Source organism: Oncorhynchus tshawytscha, linkage group LG06 (genome assembly GCF_018296145.1).
Source record: "Oncorhynchus tshawytscha isolate Ot180627B linkage group LG06, Otsh_v2.0, whole genome shotgun sequence".
In the NCBI taxonomy this organism is placed as follows: domain Eukaryota; kingdom Metazoa; phylum Chordata; class Actinopteri; order Salmoniformes; family Salmonidae; genus Oncorhynchus; species Oncorhynchus tshawytscha.
Window position 1 is genome coordinate 8,192,634 of NC_056434.1, and position 19,934 is coordinate 8,212,567.

The 19,934-nt window shown below is 43.0% G+C and overlaps 1 protein-coding gene across 4 annotated transcripts in view; it reads left to right on the top strand.

Annotated features, from left to right (window-relative positions):
- Positions 1-12,478, top strand: part of LOC112251968 (WD repeat-containing protein 47-like) — a 31,018-nt gene extending 18,540 nt beyond the window's left edge. For 2 of the 4 annotated variants that reach the window (XM_024422827.2, XM_024422828.2), the window contains exons 9-16: positions 3,841-4,071; positions 4,317-4,386; positions 5,673-5,830; positions 6,807-6,976; positions 7,262-7,432; positions 7,800-7,931; positions 8,323-8,541; positions 10,800-12,478. In XM_024422827.2, the coding sequence (XP_024278595.1) occupies positions 3,841-4,071; positions 4,317-4,386; positions 5,673-5,830; positions 6,807-6,976; positions 7,262-7,432; positions 7,800-7,931; positions 8,323-8,541; positions 10,800-10,942 (1,294 nt within the window). In that variant the 3' untranslated portion in view covers positions 10,943-12,478. The remainder of the gene's footprint in view (positions 1-3,840; positions 4,072-4,316; positions 4,387-5,672; positions 5,831-6,806; positions 6,977-7,261; positions 7,433-7,799; positions 7,932-8,322; positions 8,542-10,799) is intronic. The other 2 variants (XR_002953791.2, XM_024422829.2) reach the window with 2 other exon arrangements.
- Positions 12,479-19,934: the final 7,456 nt, after the last annotated feature.

The window sequence follows — 19,934 nt, forward strand, 5'->3', positions numbered from 1 at the left end:
AGAGGCGGCCAAAGGAAGAATTGGCTTTGGGGGTGACCAGTGAGATATACCTGCTGGAGCGCGTGCTACGGGTGGGTGCTGCTATGGTGACCAGTGAGCTGAGATAATGCGGGGCTTTACCTAGCAGAGACTTGTAGGTAACCTGTAGCCGGTGGGTTTGGCGACGAGTATGAAGCACGGGCCAGCCAACGAGATCATACAGGTCGCAGTGGTAGGTAGTATTTGGGGCTTTGGTGACAAAACGGATGGCACTGTGATAGACTGCATCCAATTTGCTGAGTAGAGTGTTGGAGGCTATTTTGTAAATGACATCGCTGAAGTCGAGGATCGGTAGGATGGTCAGTTTTACGAGGGTATGTTTGGCAGCATGAGTGAAGGATTCTTTGTTGTGAAATAGGAAGCCGATTCTAGATTTAACTTTGGATTGGAGATGTTTGATGTGAGTCTGGAAGGAGAGTTTACAGTCTAACCAGACACCTAGGTATTTGTAGTTGTCCACATATTCTAAGTCAGAACCGTCCAGAGTATTGATGCTGGACAGGCGGGCAGGTGCGGGCAGTGATCGGTTGAATAGCATGCATTTAGTTTTACTTGCGTTTAAGAGCAGTTGGAGGCCACAGAAGGAGAGTTGTAATGACATTGAAGCTCGTTTGGAGGTTATTTAACACAGTGTCCAAAGAAGGGCCAGAAGTATACAGAATGGTGTCGTCTGCGTAGAGGTGGATCAGAGAATCACCAGCAGCAAGAGCGACATCATTGATATATACAGAGAAGTAGCCTACCTATACATCTGCAGAGAACAATGGGAGAAACTCCCCAAATACAGGTGTGCCAAGCTTGTAGCGTCATACCCAAGAAGACTAAGGCTGTAATCGCTGCCAAAGGGCTTCAACAAAGTTCTGAATACTTATGTCAGTATGATATTTCAGTTGTTTTTTTTGTTGCAAAAATGACAACCTGTTTTTGCTTTGTCATTATGGGGTATTGTGTTTTAGATGAGGAAAAAATACAAATGAATCCATTTTAGAATAAGGCTGTAAACATAACAAAATGTATACACACATTATCTTTATATATATATATATATAATTACACACACACATTATCTTTATATATATATATATAATTACACACACACACACAGTGCATTCTGAAAGTATTCAGACCACTGAATGGTTCATCCTTGGGAGCAATTTCCAAACACCTGAAGGTACCACGTTTATCTGTATAAACAATAGTGCGCAAGTATAAACCCCATGGGACCACGCAGCCGTCATACTGCTCAGGAAGGAGACGTGTTCTGTCTCCTAGAGATGAACGTACTTTGGTGCGAAAAGTGCAAATCAATCCCAGAACAACAGCAAATGACCTTGTGAAGATGCTGGAGGAAACAGGTACAAAAGTATCTATATCCACAGTAAAACGAGTCCTATATCGACATAACCTGAAACGCCGCTCAGCAGGGAAGATGTATCCAGTGATGCTAGATGTTATACCTGGCCAGACGGTGAATCATGCAATCATTTTTTTTTTATAAATACTTTTAATGCCTTTTGGAGTTTCATATTTTTCAATATTACATTTGTGTTCCGGTCAGACAAGTGTCAAGCTGAGATACTTTAGCTTCCACATAAAAAGAGCGACTGGGAGCCACCAAGCCACTGCCTCATCCATCTTTTATCACAGGGACTCAGAGTTGTCTTTCTCCATGCCTGTGTTCCTCCCAGCCAGACTGGGGTGCTTGTTGTGAATGCAGGGGTAGACCTCACCTGGAGGGAGACACAAACCATCTGTAAGGACCCAGGATTACAATTTCCTGAATGATGTTAGTGAAGTAAATCGAACAGAGGGACGTCAAGACTCACCCAACATCTCCTCCTGTTCCTACTTCTTCTTCTTCTCAAACTTGTGTCTCAGCACTGCCTGGCGCTTTCCTTTCTTCTGGGCATGGCCCAGATAGATCCGCCTCCCGTTGAACTCCTTCGCGTACATTTCTTCCATTGCCTGAGGGTGTCAGATATAGTGCATTGAGACACTGGACTCAGACACTGAGCTCTATTCTACATCTAGAGGGTGATTATAATGTATGGCGTCACTCATCCTCTGGGCATCCTTAAAGGGTCTGATAAACATTTTTATCTCATTGAGCATCATGCTGTTGTGAAGTGCACAAAACCATAACCCTTTTGAAGAGCCATTCTCATCACAAACCACCTTGCAGGAGCTGATGTCTCCGAAGATGGAGAAGGTGTCGTACAGGGTTATGCTGCAAAATCGACTTATCAAGATTGTTCAGAGAGACGTTACTAACGGTAGGGTCTTGTTGATTGCAAATGATACGCATAGGTTTTCCTTTGTCCACTTCAATGTCTCCAGAGTCCACTCAGCATCTGCTTTCCGGGTGAAAGTTGACATAAGCACATCCCAGGGATCGATGGGTGCTGAACTTCTGATAGAGGATAGCCTTGTGTGTATTCTGATGATCTCCCACATACAAGGAGCCTGCAGTGTTTTTATAGGCCCTCTAGGATTCATTTCACAAAAAATGTGCAGGAAAAAAAACCTCTGAAAGTTGACAGGCTGATGTCATCTTGATTGACACAGATATGAGCTTCCTTGTTTGTTTCAATAAACGGCTAGGTAAATATCTTGCACACAAGCCCAAGAAAGGTTAGAGTATATGGGGAAACAATTCTGATAAGAAAAATAACTCATATTCAAAATTCCCGGGAACCAGAGAATCACTTGAATGGTATTTTCGACAACATTCTAAAGCTCCCATTGTTAAATCAGCGACGACATCACACATTCTAGTCTCTAAGCCTTTCAATCATATCAACTGCATAATATCTATTACCCTCCTGTTTATCTAGCCATTAACCCCTCTAACCTAAATGAGTCCTTCCTTCCATTACAGACACATTCTTTCACCTGTCATTATGTCACCTCTTCCCTCTGCTCCAGCTATGTGGCTCCCATCTTGACTGTCGGAGGCTTGAAAGACTAAACGTTCAACTCTGGCTGAAGATCGTAGTCCAATCTTACTCTATCATATATCTGTATTATTTGATTCTTGTTTGTTTTGCTTTTTCATGAGCTTTGAGTTTTCTTTTTGTAGTGAAAAGATCTTTAACAAATACCTTGTTTCAGCCCTCCACCCCTTCATCTATTACGTTCTTTATCCCTCCTTTAAGTTTTCTATCTATCATTATCGTTCTTTATCCCTCCGTTAGTTTTCTATTTATCCATTATCCTTCTTTATCCCTCCTTTAGTTTTCTATTTATCCATTATCCTTCTTCATCTCTCCTTTAGTTTTCTATTTATCCATTATCCTTCTTCATCCCTCCTTTAGTTTTCTATTTATCCATTATCCTTCTTCATCTCTCCTTTAGTTTTCTATTTATCCATTATCCTTCATCTCTCCTTTAGTTTTCTATTTATCCATTATCCTTCTTCATCTCTCCTTTAAGATTTCTATCTATCCATTATCCTTCTTTATCCATCCTTTAGTTTTCTATCTATCATTATCCTTCTTCATCCCTCCAGGCATACATTATTTCTTTAATCCATACATCTGTTATTCTTCTCATAATTTTATTCGTAGATTAGGTTTTGACACGGTCAAAAAATACATTTGCCCAATTACCATTTGTGTTAAAAAAATAAAAATAAAAAGGGGGGTGGGGGGTTATGGATCTAAAATAGTAATTTATTTGTGTCACAGTAGTTCAATGAGCTTGTGTTTCAGTTAGTGTGGAATAATGCATAATTTCTCAGCTGCTTCATTGACTCCAATCGATGACGTGTGTGTGTGTGTGTGTGTGTGTGTGTGTGTGTAGGTCCATCCAGAAGCTGGAGGAGATGAACGTGGGAATGGACAATGTGGGAGAGGGGGGGGTCCAGTCTGTGAGCCAGCAGTGTAACGGGACCCCTGGACCCAACTCTAGTACCCACACCCAAGAGACAGGCCCTCTCAGGGACAAGCCGGGGGGGGTCAGCAGTACCCCTCTTATGGCAGGGTCTCAGGGCATGCCCTCCTTCAACGAGTCCCCCGTCCAGAACACTCAGAGGTGAGAGGTCACGAAGAGGGCCAGACTAGAATCTGTTTTTTCCTAAAATGCTTCCTGTGGTTAAGGAACATACTAGGATCCACCGGGACCCTCAAGGTTTTCCTTGTGGTCACTAGGGGTAGAAAGTTTGGGAACCACTGTTCTAAACAATATACAGACACTATTGTCCCCTTGTTTGGGAGGATTTGAAGTAAGTCCACTGGTACACAATAACATCTGTGTTTTGATTCCCTCTGTGATCAAAGAAACAGGGCCACTCTGCCTACTCTTCAGGATGATTCGGGCGGCTCCCCGATGCGCAACAATTCTCAGAAGGTAGGCTTCCAGTGGACTGAGAGACTAACCCTGAGTGGACCTCCCCTCTGAACCTGGTTCCTCTCTAGGTATCTTCATCGTAGGGAGTTTGTCCACTCACTCCTACTGAGTATAGTCCAGGTTACTGAGAATAACTTTGTGACAATTACTTATAAAGTGCCTTCAGAAAGTATTCACACTCTGACTTTTTTCTACATTTTGTGTTACAGCAGTGAATTTCAAAGACACATTCAACCACAAATACCAGGGAGGTTTTCCAATGCCTTGCTAAGAAGGGTACCTATTGGTAGATAGTTTACCAAACATTGAATATCCCTTTGAGCACGGTGAAGTTATTAATTACACTTTGGATGGTGAGGAAGGAAAACGCTCAAGAATTTCACTATGAGGCCAATGGTGACTTTAAATCAGTTTAATGGCTGTGATAGGAGAAAACTGAGGAAGGAAGTCTGTACAGAATACAATATCCCAAAATACGCATCCTGTTTGCAACCAGGCACTAAAGTAATACTGCAAGAAATGTGGGAAGCAATTTAACTTTTTTTGTGTTTGTTTGGGGCAAATCCAAAACAGCACATTACTGAGTACCATTCTCCATATTTTCAAGCATAGTGGTGGCTGCATCATGTTATGGGTATGCTTGTAATTGTTAAGGACTGGGGAGTTTTTCAGGAGAAAAAATTAACTGAATGGAGTTAAGCACAGGCAAAATCCTAAAGGAAAACCTGGTTCAGCCTGCTTTCTATCAGACACTGGGAGATGAATTCACCTTTCAGCAGGACAATAACCTAAAACACAAGGCCAAATCTACACTGAAGTTGCTTACCAAGAAGACAGTGAATGTTCCTGAGTAGCCGAGTTAGTTTTGACATAAATCTGATTGAAAATCTATGGCAAGACATGCAGATTGTTGTCTAGCAATGATCAACAACCAATTTGACAGAGGTTGAAGAATTTTGAAAATAATAATGGGCCAATGCTGTACAATCCAGATGTGGAAATCTCTTAGAGATTTACCCTGAAAGACTCAAAGCTGTAATCTCTGTGGATGTTGCTCCTACAAATTATTGACTCAGGGGTGTGAATACTTATGTAAATTAGATATTTCTGTATGTTCAATAATTTGCTAAAATTCCTAAAAACATGGGATATTGTGTGTAGATGGGTGAGAAAATACATGTAATCCTGGCTGTAACAACAAAATGTGTTATGGATACTTTCTGAAGGCATTGTATAAAAAGGCTTTAAAAATCAATTTGATTCATAATGGATTAATGTGTGTTCAGATGGAGAAGTCCAAGGCCCAGTTTGTGGCAGTGAACAGTCTGGAGGACACGCAGGCGTTGCGCGCTGTGGCCTTTCACCCCACGGGGGCACTGTACGCCGTGGGCTCCAACTCCAAAACCCTGCGCGTCTGTGCTTACCCAGACTCCCTCAACACAAGGTAACAAACTACCTGTACTCAGACCGGTCCCAAAACTAACAAAGTTCCTACCCCAAATGGCCACAAACCCCTGGTCCTGGAGAACTACAGGGTGTGGCCACAAACCCCTGGTCCTGGAGAACTACAGGGTGTGGCCACAAACCCCTGGTCCTAGAGAACTACAGGGTGTGGCCACAAACCCCTGGTCCTAGAGAACTACAGGGTGTGGCCACAAACCCCTGGTCCTAGAGAACTACAGGGTGTGGCCACAAACCCCTGGTCCTGGAGAACTACAGGGTGTGGCCACAAACCCCTGGTCCTAGAGAACTACAGGGTGTGGCCACAAACCCCTGGTCCTGGAGAACTACAGGGTGTGGCCACAAACCCCTGGTCCTAGAGAACTACAGGGTGTGGCCACAAACCCCTGGTCCTGGAGAACTACAGGGTGTGGCCACAAACCCCTGGTCCTGGAGAACTACAGGGTGTGGCCACAAACCCCTGGTCCTAGAGAACTACAGGGTGTGGCCACAAACCCCTGGTCCTAGAGAACTACAGGGTGTGGCCACAAACCCCTGGTCCTAGAGAACTACAGGGTGTGGCCACAAACCCCTGGTCCTAGAGAACTACAGGGTGTGGCCACAAACCCCTGGTCCTAGAGAACTACAGGGTGTGGCCACAAACCCCTGGTCCTAGAGAACTACAGGGTGTGGCCACAAACCCCTGGTCCTAGAGAACTACAGGGTGTGGCCACAAACCCCTGGTCCTAGAGAACTACAGGGTGTGCAGGTGTTAGGTCCAGCCTAGTGTTGACATGCCTGATTCACAGATTAGGTGTATTAGTGCTGGGCTAGAACAAATGCCTGCTACTTACTGTTTCTCTCAAAGACCAACAGTGTTTGGAAAGAACCAGGTTTTATGCAAAACAGATGAAGCTTTCTGAAGCCCATTGGCTGTTTCATTGTTGTATGTTTTCTCCCATTGATTTGTCTCCCTCTAGTGGGTCAGGCCCAGTCAAGCAGCCGGTGGTGCGCTTCAGAAGGAACAAGCATCACAAGGGTTCCATCTACTGTGTGGCCTGGAGTCACTGTGGACAACTGCTGGCCACAGGCTCCAATGATAAATATGTCAAAGTGCTGCCCTTCAACGCAGAAACCTGCAATGCCACAGGTATGTGTGTGTGTGTTATTTTTCATGTGTCTGCATTTGTCATCTTTTAAAAAAAAAATGTTTAACCTCTATTTAACTAGGCAAGTCAGTTATGAACAAATTCTTATTTTCAATGACGGCCTAGGAACAGTGGGTTAACTGCCTTGTTCAGGGGTAGAACGACCGATTTTTCCCTTGTCAGCTCGGGATTCAATCTTGCAACCTTTGGATTAACAAGTCCAACGCTCTAACAACTAGGCTACACTGCCTTCCGTTTTGACTGAGGGTGTGTGTGTGTGTGTGCAGGGCCAGACCTGGAGTTCAGTATGCATGACGGCACCATCAGAGACCTGGCGTTCATGGAGGGTCCTGAGAGTGGAGGATCCATCCTGATCAGCGCCGGAGCCGGAGACTGTAACATCTACACCACTGACTGTCAGAGAGGACAGGGGCTGCACGCTCTCAGTGGGCATACAGGTGTGTGTGTACAAACACACACACACACACAGTCCACTTGAACAAGCATTTAACTATTAACACTTAACCAGAGAGATTATAATGTAATAATAATAATATCAGACTAATCAAATTCCAAATGCTTCATTTAGACAGTATCCAATTTATCCAGCTAAACGTTTGACCAGCTCTCACTGGTTCATCCACACGGGGTTGTACAGAGACAGAGGACACTGAATCAAACAGCCTACCAGATGATACAAAGTGCTCATTGAAACAATTCAGCATTTCAGTTTTGTCATTTATAGCAACAGAGTCCTTCAAAACACATGAAGGTAATTCATTAACAATATGACGTTTATACTGTATCCATGTGTCCTTCTCCCAGGCCACATCCTGTCTCTGTACACGTGGGGTGGCTGGATGATCGCCACGGGCTCCCAGGATAAGACTGTCCGCTTCTGGGACCTGAGAGTCCCCAGCTGTGTGAGGGTGGTGGGGACAGCCCTGCATGGCTCTGGTAGGCATTCTGCTAGTCCCTGTCAATATGACTGGCACACCAGGCAACTGGTCCGACTGGATAAGAGTTGGAGATGACATGGTGATAAGCATCCGTTTTAAAACTCTGTTTCTGCCCAGTCTTCTTCATCTACCTGGGCAAGACTGAGCCGAAGGCTGGAAAATATGTCTGTGTAATGATACAGTTTACCCACAAGGGGGCACTGATAGTATTGTCAGTGGACTAACATTCCCCTTAGCCTTAGATGTTACAAATGGGTTGAGTTCAATAGGGTGAAGATGTTGAGCTTATAACAGAACTTGTCCAATAAGAACATACATTTGTGTTTCCTGTTGCAAAGTGTTTTGCTACGTCGTGCCCTACTGGACAGACCCTTGTTGTTTGTTCTCAGGCAGTGCAGTGGCCTCGGTAGCTGTTGACCCCAGCGCTCGTCTCTTGGCAACGGGACAAGAGGACTGCAGCTGCATGCTCTATGACATCAGAGGAGGCCGGATGGTGCAGACGTACCGCCCACACACCAGCGACCTGCGCTCTGTCCGTTTCTCACCCGGGGCACACTATCTGCTCACGGGTTCCTACGACAACAAAGTCATCATCACTGACCTGCAAGGTACCGCCTGGTCCACGCGCACACACAAACCCAACAAGGTACCGCCTGGTCCGCGCGCACACACACAAACCCAAAAAGGTACCGTCTGGTCCACTCACGCACACACAAACCCAACCAGGTACCGCCTGGTCCACTCGCGCACACACAAACCCAACAAGGTACCGCCTGGTCCGCTCGCGCACACACAAACCCAAAAAGGTACCGTCTGGTCCACTCACGCATTACACAAACCCAACCAGGTACCGCCTGGTCCGCGCACACACAAACCCAACAAGGTACCGCCTGGTCCGCGCGCACACACAAACCCAACAAGATACCGCCTGGTCCGCTCACGCACACACAAACCCAACAAGGTACCGCCTGGTCCGCTCACGCACACACAAACCCAACAAGGTACCGCCTGGTCCGCTCACGCACACACAAACCCAACAAGTTACCGTCTAGTCCGCTCGTTCACACACAAACCCAACAAGGTACCGTCTAGTCCGCTCGCTCACACACAAACCCAACAAGGTACCGCCTGGTCCGCTCGCGCACACACAAACCCAACAAGGTACCGCCTGGTCCGCTCGCGCACACACAAACCCAACAAGGTACCGCCTGATCCGCTCGCGCACACAAAACCCAACAAGGTACCGCCTGATCCGCTCGCGCACACAAACCCAACAAGGTACCGCCTGGTCCGCGAACACACAAGCCCAACAAGGTAACGCCTGGTCCGCACTCACACACAAACCCAACAAGGTACCGCCTGGTCCGCACTCACACACAAACCCAACAAGGTACCGCCTGATCCGCACTCACACACAAACCCAACAAGGTACCGCCTGATCCGCACTCACACACAAACCCAACAAGGTAACGCCTGGTCCCCGCGAACACACAAACCCAACAAGGTACCGCCTGGTCCGCGAACACACAAACTCAACAAGGTACCGCCTGGTCCGCGAACACACAAACCCAACAAGGTAACGCCTGGTCCGCGCGAACACACAAACCCAACAAGGTAACGCCTGGTCCGCACTCACACACAAACCCAACAAGGTACCGCCTGATCCGCACTCACACACAAACCCAACAAGGTACCGCCTGTTCCGCGCGAACACACAAACCCAACAAGGTACCGCCTGTTCCGCGAACACACAAACCCAACAAGGTACCGCCTGATCTACGAACACACAAACCCAACAAGGTACCGCCTGGTCCGCGAACACACAAACCCAACAAGGTACCGCCTGATCCGCGAACACACACAAACCCAACAAGGTACCGCCTGATCCGCACTCACACACAAACCCAACAAGGTACCGCCTGGTCCGCGAACACATAAACCCAACAAGGTAACGCCTGGTCCGCACTCACACACAAACCCAACAAGGTACTGCCTGATCCGCGCTCACACACAAACCCAACAAGGTACCGCCTGGTCCGCACTCACACACAAACCCAACAAGGTACCGCCTGATCCGCGCTCACACACAAACCCAACAAGGTACCGCCTGATCCGCGCTCACACACAAACCCAACAAGGTACCGCCTGATCCGCGCTCACACACAAACCCAACAAGGTACCGCCTGATCCGCACTCACACACAAACCCAACAAGGTAACGCCTGGTCCGCGCGAACACACAAACCCAACAATGTACCGCCTGGTCCGCGAACACACAAACCCAACAATGTAACGCCTGGTCCGCACGAACACACAAACCCAACAATGTAACGCCTGGTCCGCACGAACACACAAACCCAACAAGGTACCGCCTGGTCCGCACGAACACACAAACCCAACAAGGTACCGCCTGGTCCGCACTCACACACAAACCCAACAAGGTACCGCCTGATCCGCGAACACACAAGTGCTTTATATACTGTGTAACACAACTACTTTCTCTATTGTGAAGACCTTTGTTTGATTTACTTGTAGTTTTTTTTTTTTTTTGTCTTGACTGCTTTGCTCATGTAGTCAGATGTTGACATCATCATCATCCTGACTGCCCCCCCCGTCTCTACATGGCTCTGAAGTGTGTGCACTGAAGTGTGTGCACTTTCCCACTCATTCTCATGGATTTGACAAGGGTGCAAACTCCCCAGGTGAAGGCTTTCAAATAGATGACGGGGCATGTGTTAGTGCACACTTCAGGAGATGAGTGAAGAGTGGTGATGTAGCCCTACAGTTAGTGTGGAGGCCACGTGCCTCATTGTGTGTGTGTGTGTGTGTGTGTGTGTGTGTGTGTGTGTGTGTTAATGAATCACCAGGTGACCTGACGAAGCAGCTTCCTCTGACGGTGGCGGCGGAGCACGGTGACAAGGTCATCCAATGTAGGTGGCACACGCACGACCTCTCCTTCCTGTCCTCCTCCGCAGACAGGACAGTCAAACTCTGGGCCCAGGGTCCATGACACTGCTGGCTGGCACTGGGAACACTGGGAACCACAGCTCTTAAATCTGGTGTTACTGGGAACACTGGCCACCACAACGAGCACAACACACAGTCCACATCCGTGGACATACCTGCCCCTATACCCCTCCGCAAGGCTCTTAGAGGTGTGTGCTACATGTATAGTAATGCTGTGTCATTTATTCTTTAGCATCTGTGCCTCTTGCTAACAGTAGAGCTATACAAAACCACCTTCATTTGACCGTAATGATACGGTGACACCTCTATAGTCCTGTTGAAAATAATATACTCATCAAATGCATCATAGTCTACACTACGCTTAAAGCACACCACAGTCCCTCCTGTTGTTTTCATATCGTCCAGTTTTTAGTTAGCTGTTCTGACGGATGCAGAATGCCTTATTTAGTCCATTCAAACCACATTATGTGAATCATATGGTGCCTTGGGTAAAAGTTTTTGAATTTTGAATGTGCGGTGTACATTTTCAGCTTCAAGATGGATGCAAGAAAGGAGGCCTTTCATTTCTAAAGCTTTATCTTGACATGTTCTTATTTAATAACAGCTTGTAAATGTTTTAGGATTAAAATCATCTTGACATAAATTGTTGTTGGTAGTACTTATGCCACTTATCAAAGATCTCAAACTTGGAAATACATGGCGTTCTTGAAGTATAAGATAATTGTATCATATGTTGTTGGAGGATTGTGTTTGGGATTTCATCTGCGTGTGGATTTTTGTAAATTAATTGTATAAATATTTAATGGGATATCTTTTATGTAATATTGTAACAATTATTGTTAATGACATTTTAATGAACAGTATTTCAGTTGGGCTGAAGCTTGCTTGGATGGTAAATGATAAAGACGGACCTTTTTATGGTTGTTTTTGGACAGCAATTATGACTGATGGAAAAAAAACACTTGCCCATCTGTGAATGGGAATATATGGAGCGATGTTAGTGCTATCGGAAATTAAATCCCGATACATTGTTTTGGTGGCACTAATATCATCACACCATGGGAATAGGCAGGGGGTAGGTTTTAACTGTACTGTAAAATGTGAAGCCTAGGCTAAAAGGTTTTTATACACACACATAGAAATACATATTAGAGGAAATTAACTTTGTCATGTAGCGTATTAAAGTAAAGAGAGTATCAACACTGCACATTTGGAGCACTTAGCTGTGTCAAAGTAGGACTGTGTCAGTTTCCCTGCACAAGTAGTTCAAGGGTATAATAGTTAGTGATTTTTTTTGTTTGTTGGTGTACTTAAAAGATAAATTAAATGCAACTACGACATCAAATGTTCTCTCTTGCATTGATTGCAGTTCAGTTAGTTGACATGTACACTTGCCTTCAGAAAGTATTCACACCCCTTGAATATGTTTTTTTAATTTTTTTATTTATACACATTTTGTTGTTACAGCCTGAATTTTACATGTAGTTTTGTTGCCTACACACATATTCCCCCATAATGGCAAAGTGAAATCAATTTACACATGAATTAAAAATGAAAAGTTGAAATTTCTTGAGTCAAGTTTTCAACCCCTTTTTTGTTATGGCAAGGAGCCTAAATAAGTTCAGGAGTAAACATGTGCTTAACAAGTTACATAGGTTGCATGGACTCACTCTCTGTGCAGTAATATCAAATCAAATGTATTTGTCACATGGTTAGCAGATGTTAATGCGAGTGTAGCGAAATGCTTGTGCTTCTAGTTCCGACAATGCAGTAATAACCAACGAGTAATCTAACCTAACAATTCCAAAACTACTACCTTATACACACAAGTGTAAAGGGATAAAGAATATGTACATAAAGATATATGAATGAGTGATGGTACAGAGCGGCATAGGCAAGATACAGTAGATGATATTGAGTACAGTATATACATATGAGATGAGTATGTAAACAAAGTGGCATAGTTAAAGTGGCTAGTGATACATGCATTACATAAAGATGCAGTAGATGATATAGAGTACAGTATATACTTGTACATATGAGATGAATAATGTAGGGTATGTAAACATTATATTAAGTAACATTGTTTAAAGTGGCTAGAGATATATTTTACATCAATTCCCATTATTAAAGTGGCTGGAGTTGAGTCAGTGTGTTGGCAGCAGCCACTCAATGTTAGTGGTGGCTGTTTAACAGTCTGATGGCCTTGAGATAGAAGCTGTTTTTCAGTCTCTCGGTCCCAGCTTTGATGCACCTGTACTGACCTCGCCTTCTGGATGATAGCGGGGTGAACAGGCAGTGGCTCGGGTGGTTGTTGTCCTTGATGATCTTTATGGCCTTCCTGTGACATCGGGTGGTGTAGGTGTCCTGGAGGGCAGGTAGTTTGCCCCCCGGTGATGCGTTGTGCAGACTTCACTACCCTCTGGAGAGCCTTACGGATGTGGGCGGAGCAGTTGCCGTACCAGGCGGTGATACATCCCGACAGGATGCTCTCGATTGTGCATCTGTAGAAGTTTGTGAGTGCTTTTGGTGACGAGACAAATTTCTTCACGATGCTGTCTGTGTGGGTGGACCAATTCAGTTTGTCTGTGATGTGTACGCCGAGGAACTTAATAGTGTTTAACATGATTTTTTAAATGACTACCGCATCTCTGTACCCCACACATATAAATTACCTGTAAGGTCCCTCAGTCGAGCAGTGAATTTCAACCACAAAGACCAGGGAGGTTTTCCAATGCCTTGCAAAGGACACCTATGGGTAGATGGTGAAATATTTTTTAAAAAGCAGACATTGAATATCCCTTTGAGCATGGTGAAGTTATTCATTACACTTTGGATAGTGTATCAATATACATCGTCACTACCACGATACAGGTGTCCTACCTAACTCAGTTGCCAGTGAGGAAGGAAACCGCTCAAGAATTTCACCTTGAGGCCAATGGTAACTTTAAAACAGTCACTGAGTTTCATGACTGTGATAGAAAACTGAGGATGGATCAACAACATTGTAGTTACTTCACAATACTAACCTAATTGACAGAGTGAAAAGAAGGAAGTCTGTACAGAATTAAAATATATATATTTTTGCAATAAGGCACTAAAGTAAAACTGCAAAAAAATTGTTCCGAACCTGGATTAGGCTACATTGGGATATGATATGCTGCTTTATTTATGTGTAGGAATATGGCTGTAATCACTGCCAAAGGTGATTCTAACACGTATTGAATCGGGGTGGAATACTTATCTAATCAATATATATATATATATATATATATATTCGTGTTATTTTATTTTTTTTACAAATGTTAGAATTTTTATTACACTTTGACAGAGTATTTTGTGTAGGTCATTGACAAAAAATTACAAATCCATTTTAATCTCACTTTGTAAAAATATGTTGAAAAAAAAGTCCAGGGTTGTGAATACTTTCTGAATGCAGTATGCAACAATTACATTTGTTTTATTTCGTTCAAAATATATATTTTTTCCCTTTTTAATATTACATAGTATTTTGTGTAGATTATTGAGGGGGGAAAAAAAGACAAATCCATTTTAATCCTTGTGTATGTAACACAAAATGTGAAGAAATCCAAGGGGTCTGAATACTTTTGCAAGGCACTGTATTTGTTAAAACAGCTTTCCATACCCCTCAATAATAGAGCTGTTAACAAGATAACCAAGCAAGACACAATTGCTAACACCATTTGTGATGCATTTGTGGCTCATTGGATTGTCAAATCTAGACCATCTCAGGGGCAGTTGCCACAGTCTGTATAAAACCTGGATCGATGGCTTGACGCCGGGTAAAAATGTGCGATGAGGAGGGAGTTGGTCCCTAAATTCCTGAACGGAAGTAACGTTTCAACCATCAGGATGAGTTTATTAATCTCCCATGTCAGAATTCAAAAGCAGCCACAAGTAGTATCAATAGAGATTGAATGGGAGTGGTTTACTAGTCCACTTTGCACGTTCCCAGAATCGTATTGTGGTGAGCACAATCATATATTCAAGATGTGACATGTAAAGCATGATCGATTCAATATAATACCCCAATGAATTTACTTCTAACGCCTTTATCTATACGTGTTGTTCATTGATTGAAGGCTATTTGAGAAGAAACACAGGAAGAACGATATACCGTTGTTTAGAAATAATAGAATGCTCGATCGATAAGCGTGAACATGAAAGACAAAATGGTTCTTAGATGCGATTAGCCCAAGAGATGGTACATCACACTTCATCGTAGGCTACTGCTACTGTTGGTCTTGGTTCTTCCAGGAAAAGCATGTTGTCAATATTGTGTTGAATAGTAGAGATTGACAAAAAGTCATGTAATACAGCAATGGGCTAATCGTACAGGTATCAACTGTCATGTTCAGTGATCGATGCAAAAGATGATATAACTAGAACCAAATTTGTGACACACACACACACACCATTTTATTTGTTTATTCATTCTTGTTGTTGGACATCAAATTCTGTAAAATCACCAGGATTTAGGAAATCTTTTCCCAAGTATCCCCCACGCATAAATAAAGAGGCATGTCATATCCCAACGTAGCCTAATCAAGGTTTGGAATGATTCTGTTTTTGTCAAATACTATTCCATGTTTGTGGATTTTTGCGGCCAATTTGCAGTGTGCAAATGATTTATAACTGTGTTCCGGCCCCCCGTCCGTCCACTCAAGGAAACATCAACCCTGAAAGTTATTGGTGCGTTTTCAAAAAACGTGCAAAGTCTCTCTTCTTTGCAGTAAAGGTTGGTACACTTAAGAGCCCCGACACCAGTAGAAATCCACTTTTTGGAGCTGAAAGATGATGACCAGGAGGTTACCCATGATATTGCACAATGATTTAAGTCAATAAATCATTGTTTTAGTCAAAGTATGATATATTTGGGGCGTGACAAATCCAAACTGCCCACTTTCGTATCTTTTCCTATGATGTGACATACAAATTATTTTCAGCCTACATTTAGTTTCAGGGCTGGGTTTTATTTGACTGTTACCACTCACCAACATGGCATTGTTTATTAATTTATTAACAGCTGCAAATGTATTCGTCTTTGTGACTAAGATGAGCCAAACAGCTGTGTGCACTTGGCTATCTGAGCCATGGGAGCGAATTAAATTAGCACATTTTTGTTTTTACACAATTTTGTTTTCTCCAGAAAATTATCATAATCCATTGGATCATATTTTTCACTTATTTTTGGGCAAGTCTGTATTTAAACAAATATATGGCAATTTTATAAATGGAATACAGCAGTGGAGGCTCCTCAGAGGAGGAAGGTGAGGACCATCCTCCTCAGCAGTGAATTTCATAAAATTAAAAAACTGTAAAACTATACTAAATATATTCACATCAACAAATAATTGATTAAAACACACCATCTTGTAATGAAGATCATCAGTAGCCTCAACAGCACTCTGTAGGGTAGCACCATGGTATAGCCGGAGGACAGCTAGCTTCCTTCCTCCTCTTGGTACATTGACTTCAATACAAAACCTTGGAGGCTCATGGTTCTCACCCCCTTCCATAGACAGTGATTATGAGGACGGACATCACCCTATCAGAGCTCTTGCAGCATGAACTGGCATGTTGTCCACCCAATCAAAGGATCAGAGAATTAATCTTGTACTGAATGGATAAGCTACAGCTAGCTAGCACTGCAGTGCATAAAATGCAGTGAGTAGTTGACTCAAACAAAAATTCAACAAATTAATTTCTTAAATTGAGAAGCAAGAGCGAGAGTCATTTTTTCAGTTTCACTTAGCTAGCAAATGCAGCTGGCAAGTTTAGTTACTCAAAAACCCATTTCAAATAGAGGGATTCTATGTTAGCTAACTGGCTATGACTATCCAACACAACACTGGAACTCTTCCGTGTCATGGTAAGCTTTTAGTTTTATTAATTTATTGCTTCCGGGGCCCACCCGGCTAACTGCTTACTGACTATACACTGACGTTACTGCATGATTATAGCGGGTTTAATAATGCATTAGTTCTATTAGCTGTATTGACTAGGGTGTTACATTAGCTAATATGGATTAGCTAAAGTAACGTGTGTAGGCTGTGTGTAGCGGTTATGACATGATTTGGCTTAGTTTTTTTTGCCTGGTCACATAGGGCTGATGTGTTAGTTGAAGTCCACAAACGAAGGGAAAATGTGAGTACAGGGGCCTAGAATGAATACAACATGGCTGCTATGGAAGTGAACTGTGTTTATGCAGTTAGTGTATTCATTCCGCCGATTCTGTTGAAAAGCGTTTTTTAAACGGAACGAAACGGATAAAAATACCTGAATTTGTCCAATAGAAACTCTCATTTGCAACTGTTGGACTAATGATTACACCCTAGATAAGCTAGATGCAGGCAAGAGGGTGCAAGGCGGTATTGAATGTGTCACTGTCTGTCCATGTGTCACTACCTGTCATCTCAAATCTTTCTCTCGACCTGTGTGCACCTATGTTGTAGCAACGTCATAATGGGTATAGGGAAAATTTGAGTATCATGTAGTAGCCTAAACCAATCGATGTTACATTGAACTGGGTGAACGGAATATGAATGACAGTCATCCAACACGCTGTAAAGAAATAAGGCCATGCTCACGAGAAAGGTATATTGTCCTCCCTCATCATAAACGACACTGACCGCCACTGGTATACAATGTCTTCAGCAAGTATTCATACCCTTTGACTTATTCCACATTTTGTGTTACAGCCTGAATTCAAAATTGATTAAATATGTTTTTTTCCCCCAAAACATTTACACACAATACCCCATAATGACAAAGTGAAAACGTTGTGAAAATGTTGCTAATTTATTGAAAATGAAATACAGATATGACAACCCTGAGTCAATACTTTGTTGAAGCACCTTTGGCAGCAATTACAACGGAGTCTTTCAGGGCAAATCTCTAAGAGCTTTTCCACATCGGGATTCTGTAAACATTTACCTATTACGCTTTTCAAAATTCTTCAACCTGTCAAACTCGTTGTTGATCATTGCTAGACAACCATTTTCAGGTCTTGCCATAGATTCTCAAACAGATTTATGTCAGAACTGTAACTCAGCCACTCTCACTGTCTCCATGGTAAGCAATTCCAGTGTAAATGTGGTCTTGTGTTTTAGATTATTTTCCTGCTTAAAGGTGAATTCATCTCCCAGTGTCTGGTGGAAAGCAGACTGAACCAAGATTTTCTCTAGGATTTTGCCTGTGCTTAACACTTTGTATTCAGGACAAAAAGGTTGATTGGTTTGCCCATTTTTTTTGTAGTATTACTTTAGTGTCTTGTTGCAAACAGGCTGCATGTTTTGGAATATAAAAATGATGTGCTTCCTTTTCACTCTGTCAATTATTATTGTGGAGTAACTACAAATGTTTTGATCCATCCTCAGTTTTCTCCTCTATCACAGCCATTAAACCCTGTAACTGTTTTAAAGCCACCATTGGCATCATGGTGAAATCTCTGAGCAGTTTCCTTCCTCTCTGGCAACTGAGTTAGGAAGGACACCTGTATCTTTCTACTGACTGGGTGTATTAATACACCATCCAAAGTGTAATTAATAACTTCATGTTCAAAGGGATATTCAATGTCTGTTTTTTTTTATACCAATCTACCAATAGGTGCCCTTCTTTGTGAGGCATTGGAAAACCTCCCTGATCTTTGTGGTTGAATCGGTGTTTGAAATTCACTGCTCGACTGAGGGACCTTACATATAATTGTATGTGTTGGGTACAGAGATGAGGTAGTCAATCAAAAATATTAAGAAACGTTTTACTCCTGAACGTATTTAGGCGTTTCCATGACAAAGGGGTTGAATACTTGACTCAAGAAGAAAAATATTTTTAAAAATCCACTTTGACATTAGGGGGTAGGCCAGTGACAAGAGAAATCAAAATGTTATCCATTTTAAATTATGTCTGTAACACAACAAAATTTGGAAGTCAAGAGGTGTGAATAGTTTCTGAAGGCACTAAGTGTTCAGCCCGTCTTTAGGTAAGCCTGAATTAGTTCAGGAGTTAAAAAAAATAATAATCATAATGGGTCAATGTAAATAATAGGGATTGATGTTTGAATAACCTCTCCTCTGTCCCCCATAAATACAACATCTAAGGAACCAGATTCAACTACAAAGACCAGGGAGCTTTTCAAAAGCCTCATAAAGAAGGGCAGTGATTGGTAGATGGCATAACAATAACAAATCAGACATTGAATAAGCATGGTCTCTTTAAGCATGGTCAAGTTAATAATTATGTTGTGGATTATGTATTAAACCACCCAGAAACATGAAAGATAATCATCCTGAACTGAGCTGCAGGAGAGGAAGGAAACTGCTTGGTGATTTAAAAAAACAAACAGCTATAGAGTTCAATGGCTGTCAAGAGACAACTGAGGATGGATCCAAGTCATTGTAGTGACTTCACAATAATGACCTAAATGACAGAGTGAAAAGAACACAAATATCCAGAATAAAAAGATTCCAAAAACATGCATCTTATCTTGTATGCAACAAGTGTAGCGGACGTCTTAAATGACCAATAATGAGGACAGAATCATTCACCAATCAGGATATTAACTTTATAGAAAAATGTGTTATTGATAAAGCCATCAGTCACTGGCTTTATCAATAAGTGCATCGAGGACATCGTCCCCACAGTGACTGTACGCACGCACATACACCACCCAGAAGCCCTGGATTACAGGCAACATTTGCACTGAGCTAAAGGGTAGCGCTGCCGCATTCAAGGAGTGGGACTCTTAATACCCTGACTAGACCACTCGCGCCGCGTGCGTTGCAAAATAAATTTAGGAATCTGTGTTAATCAATTATTGCTCACGCACGTCAACGAGCGTCTGCGATGCCAAGGGCTAAAATAGAAGTAATTCCTATTTCTGACGCAGATCGCGCTGCAAGTCCTGCCTCCCCCATCTCCTCATTTATAGAAGCAGGTACCCATGTGCCATCTCCTCATTGGTTTATAGAAGCAGGTACCCATGTGCCATCTCCTCAATTGGTTATAGCCACGTG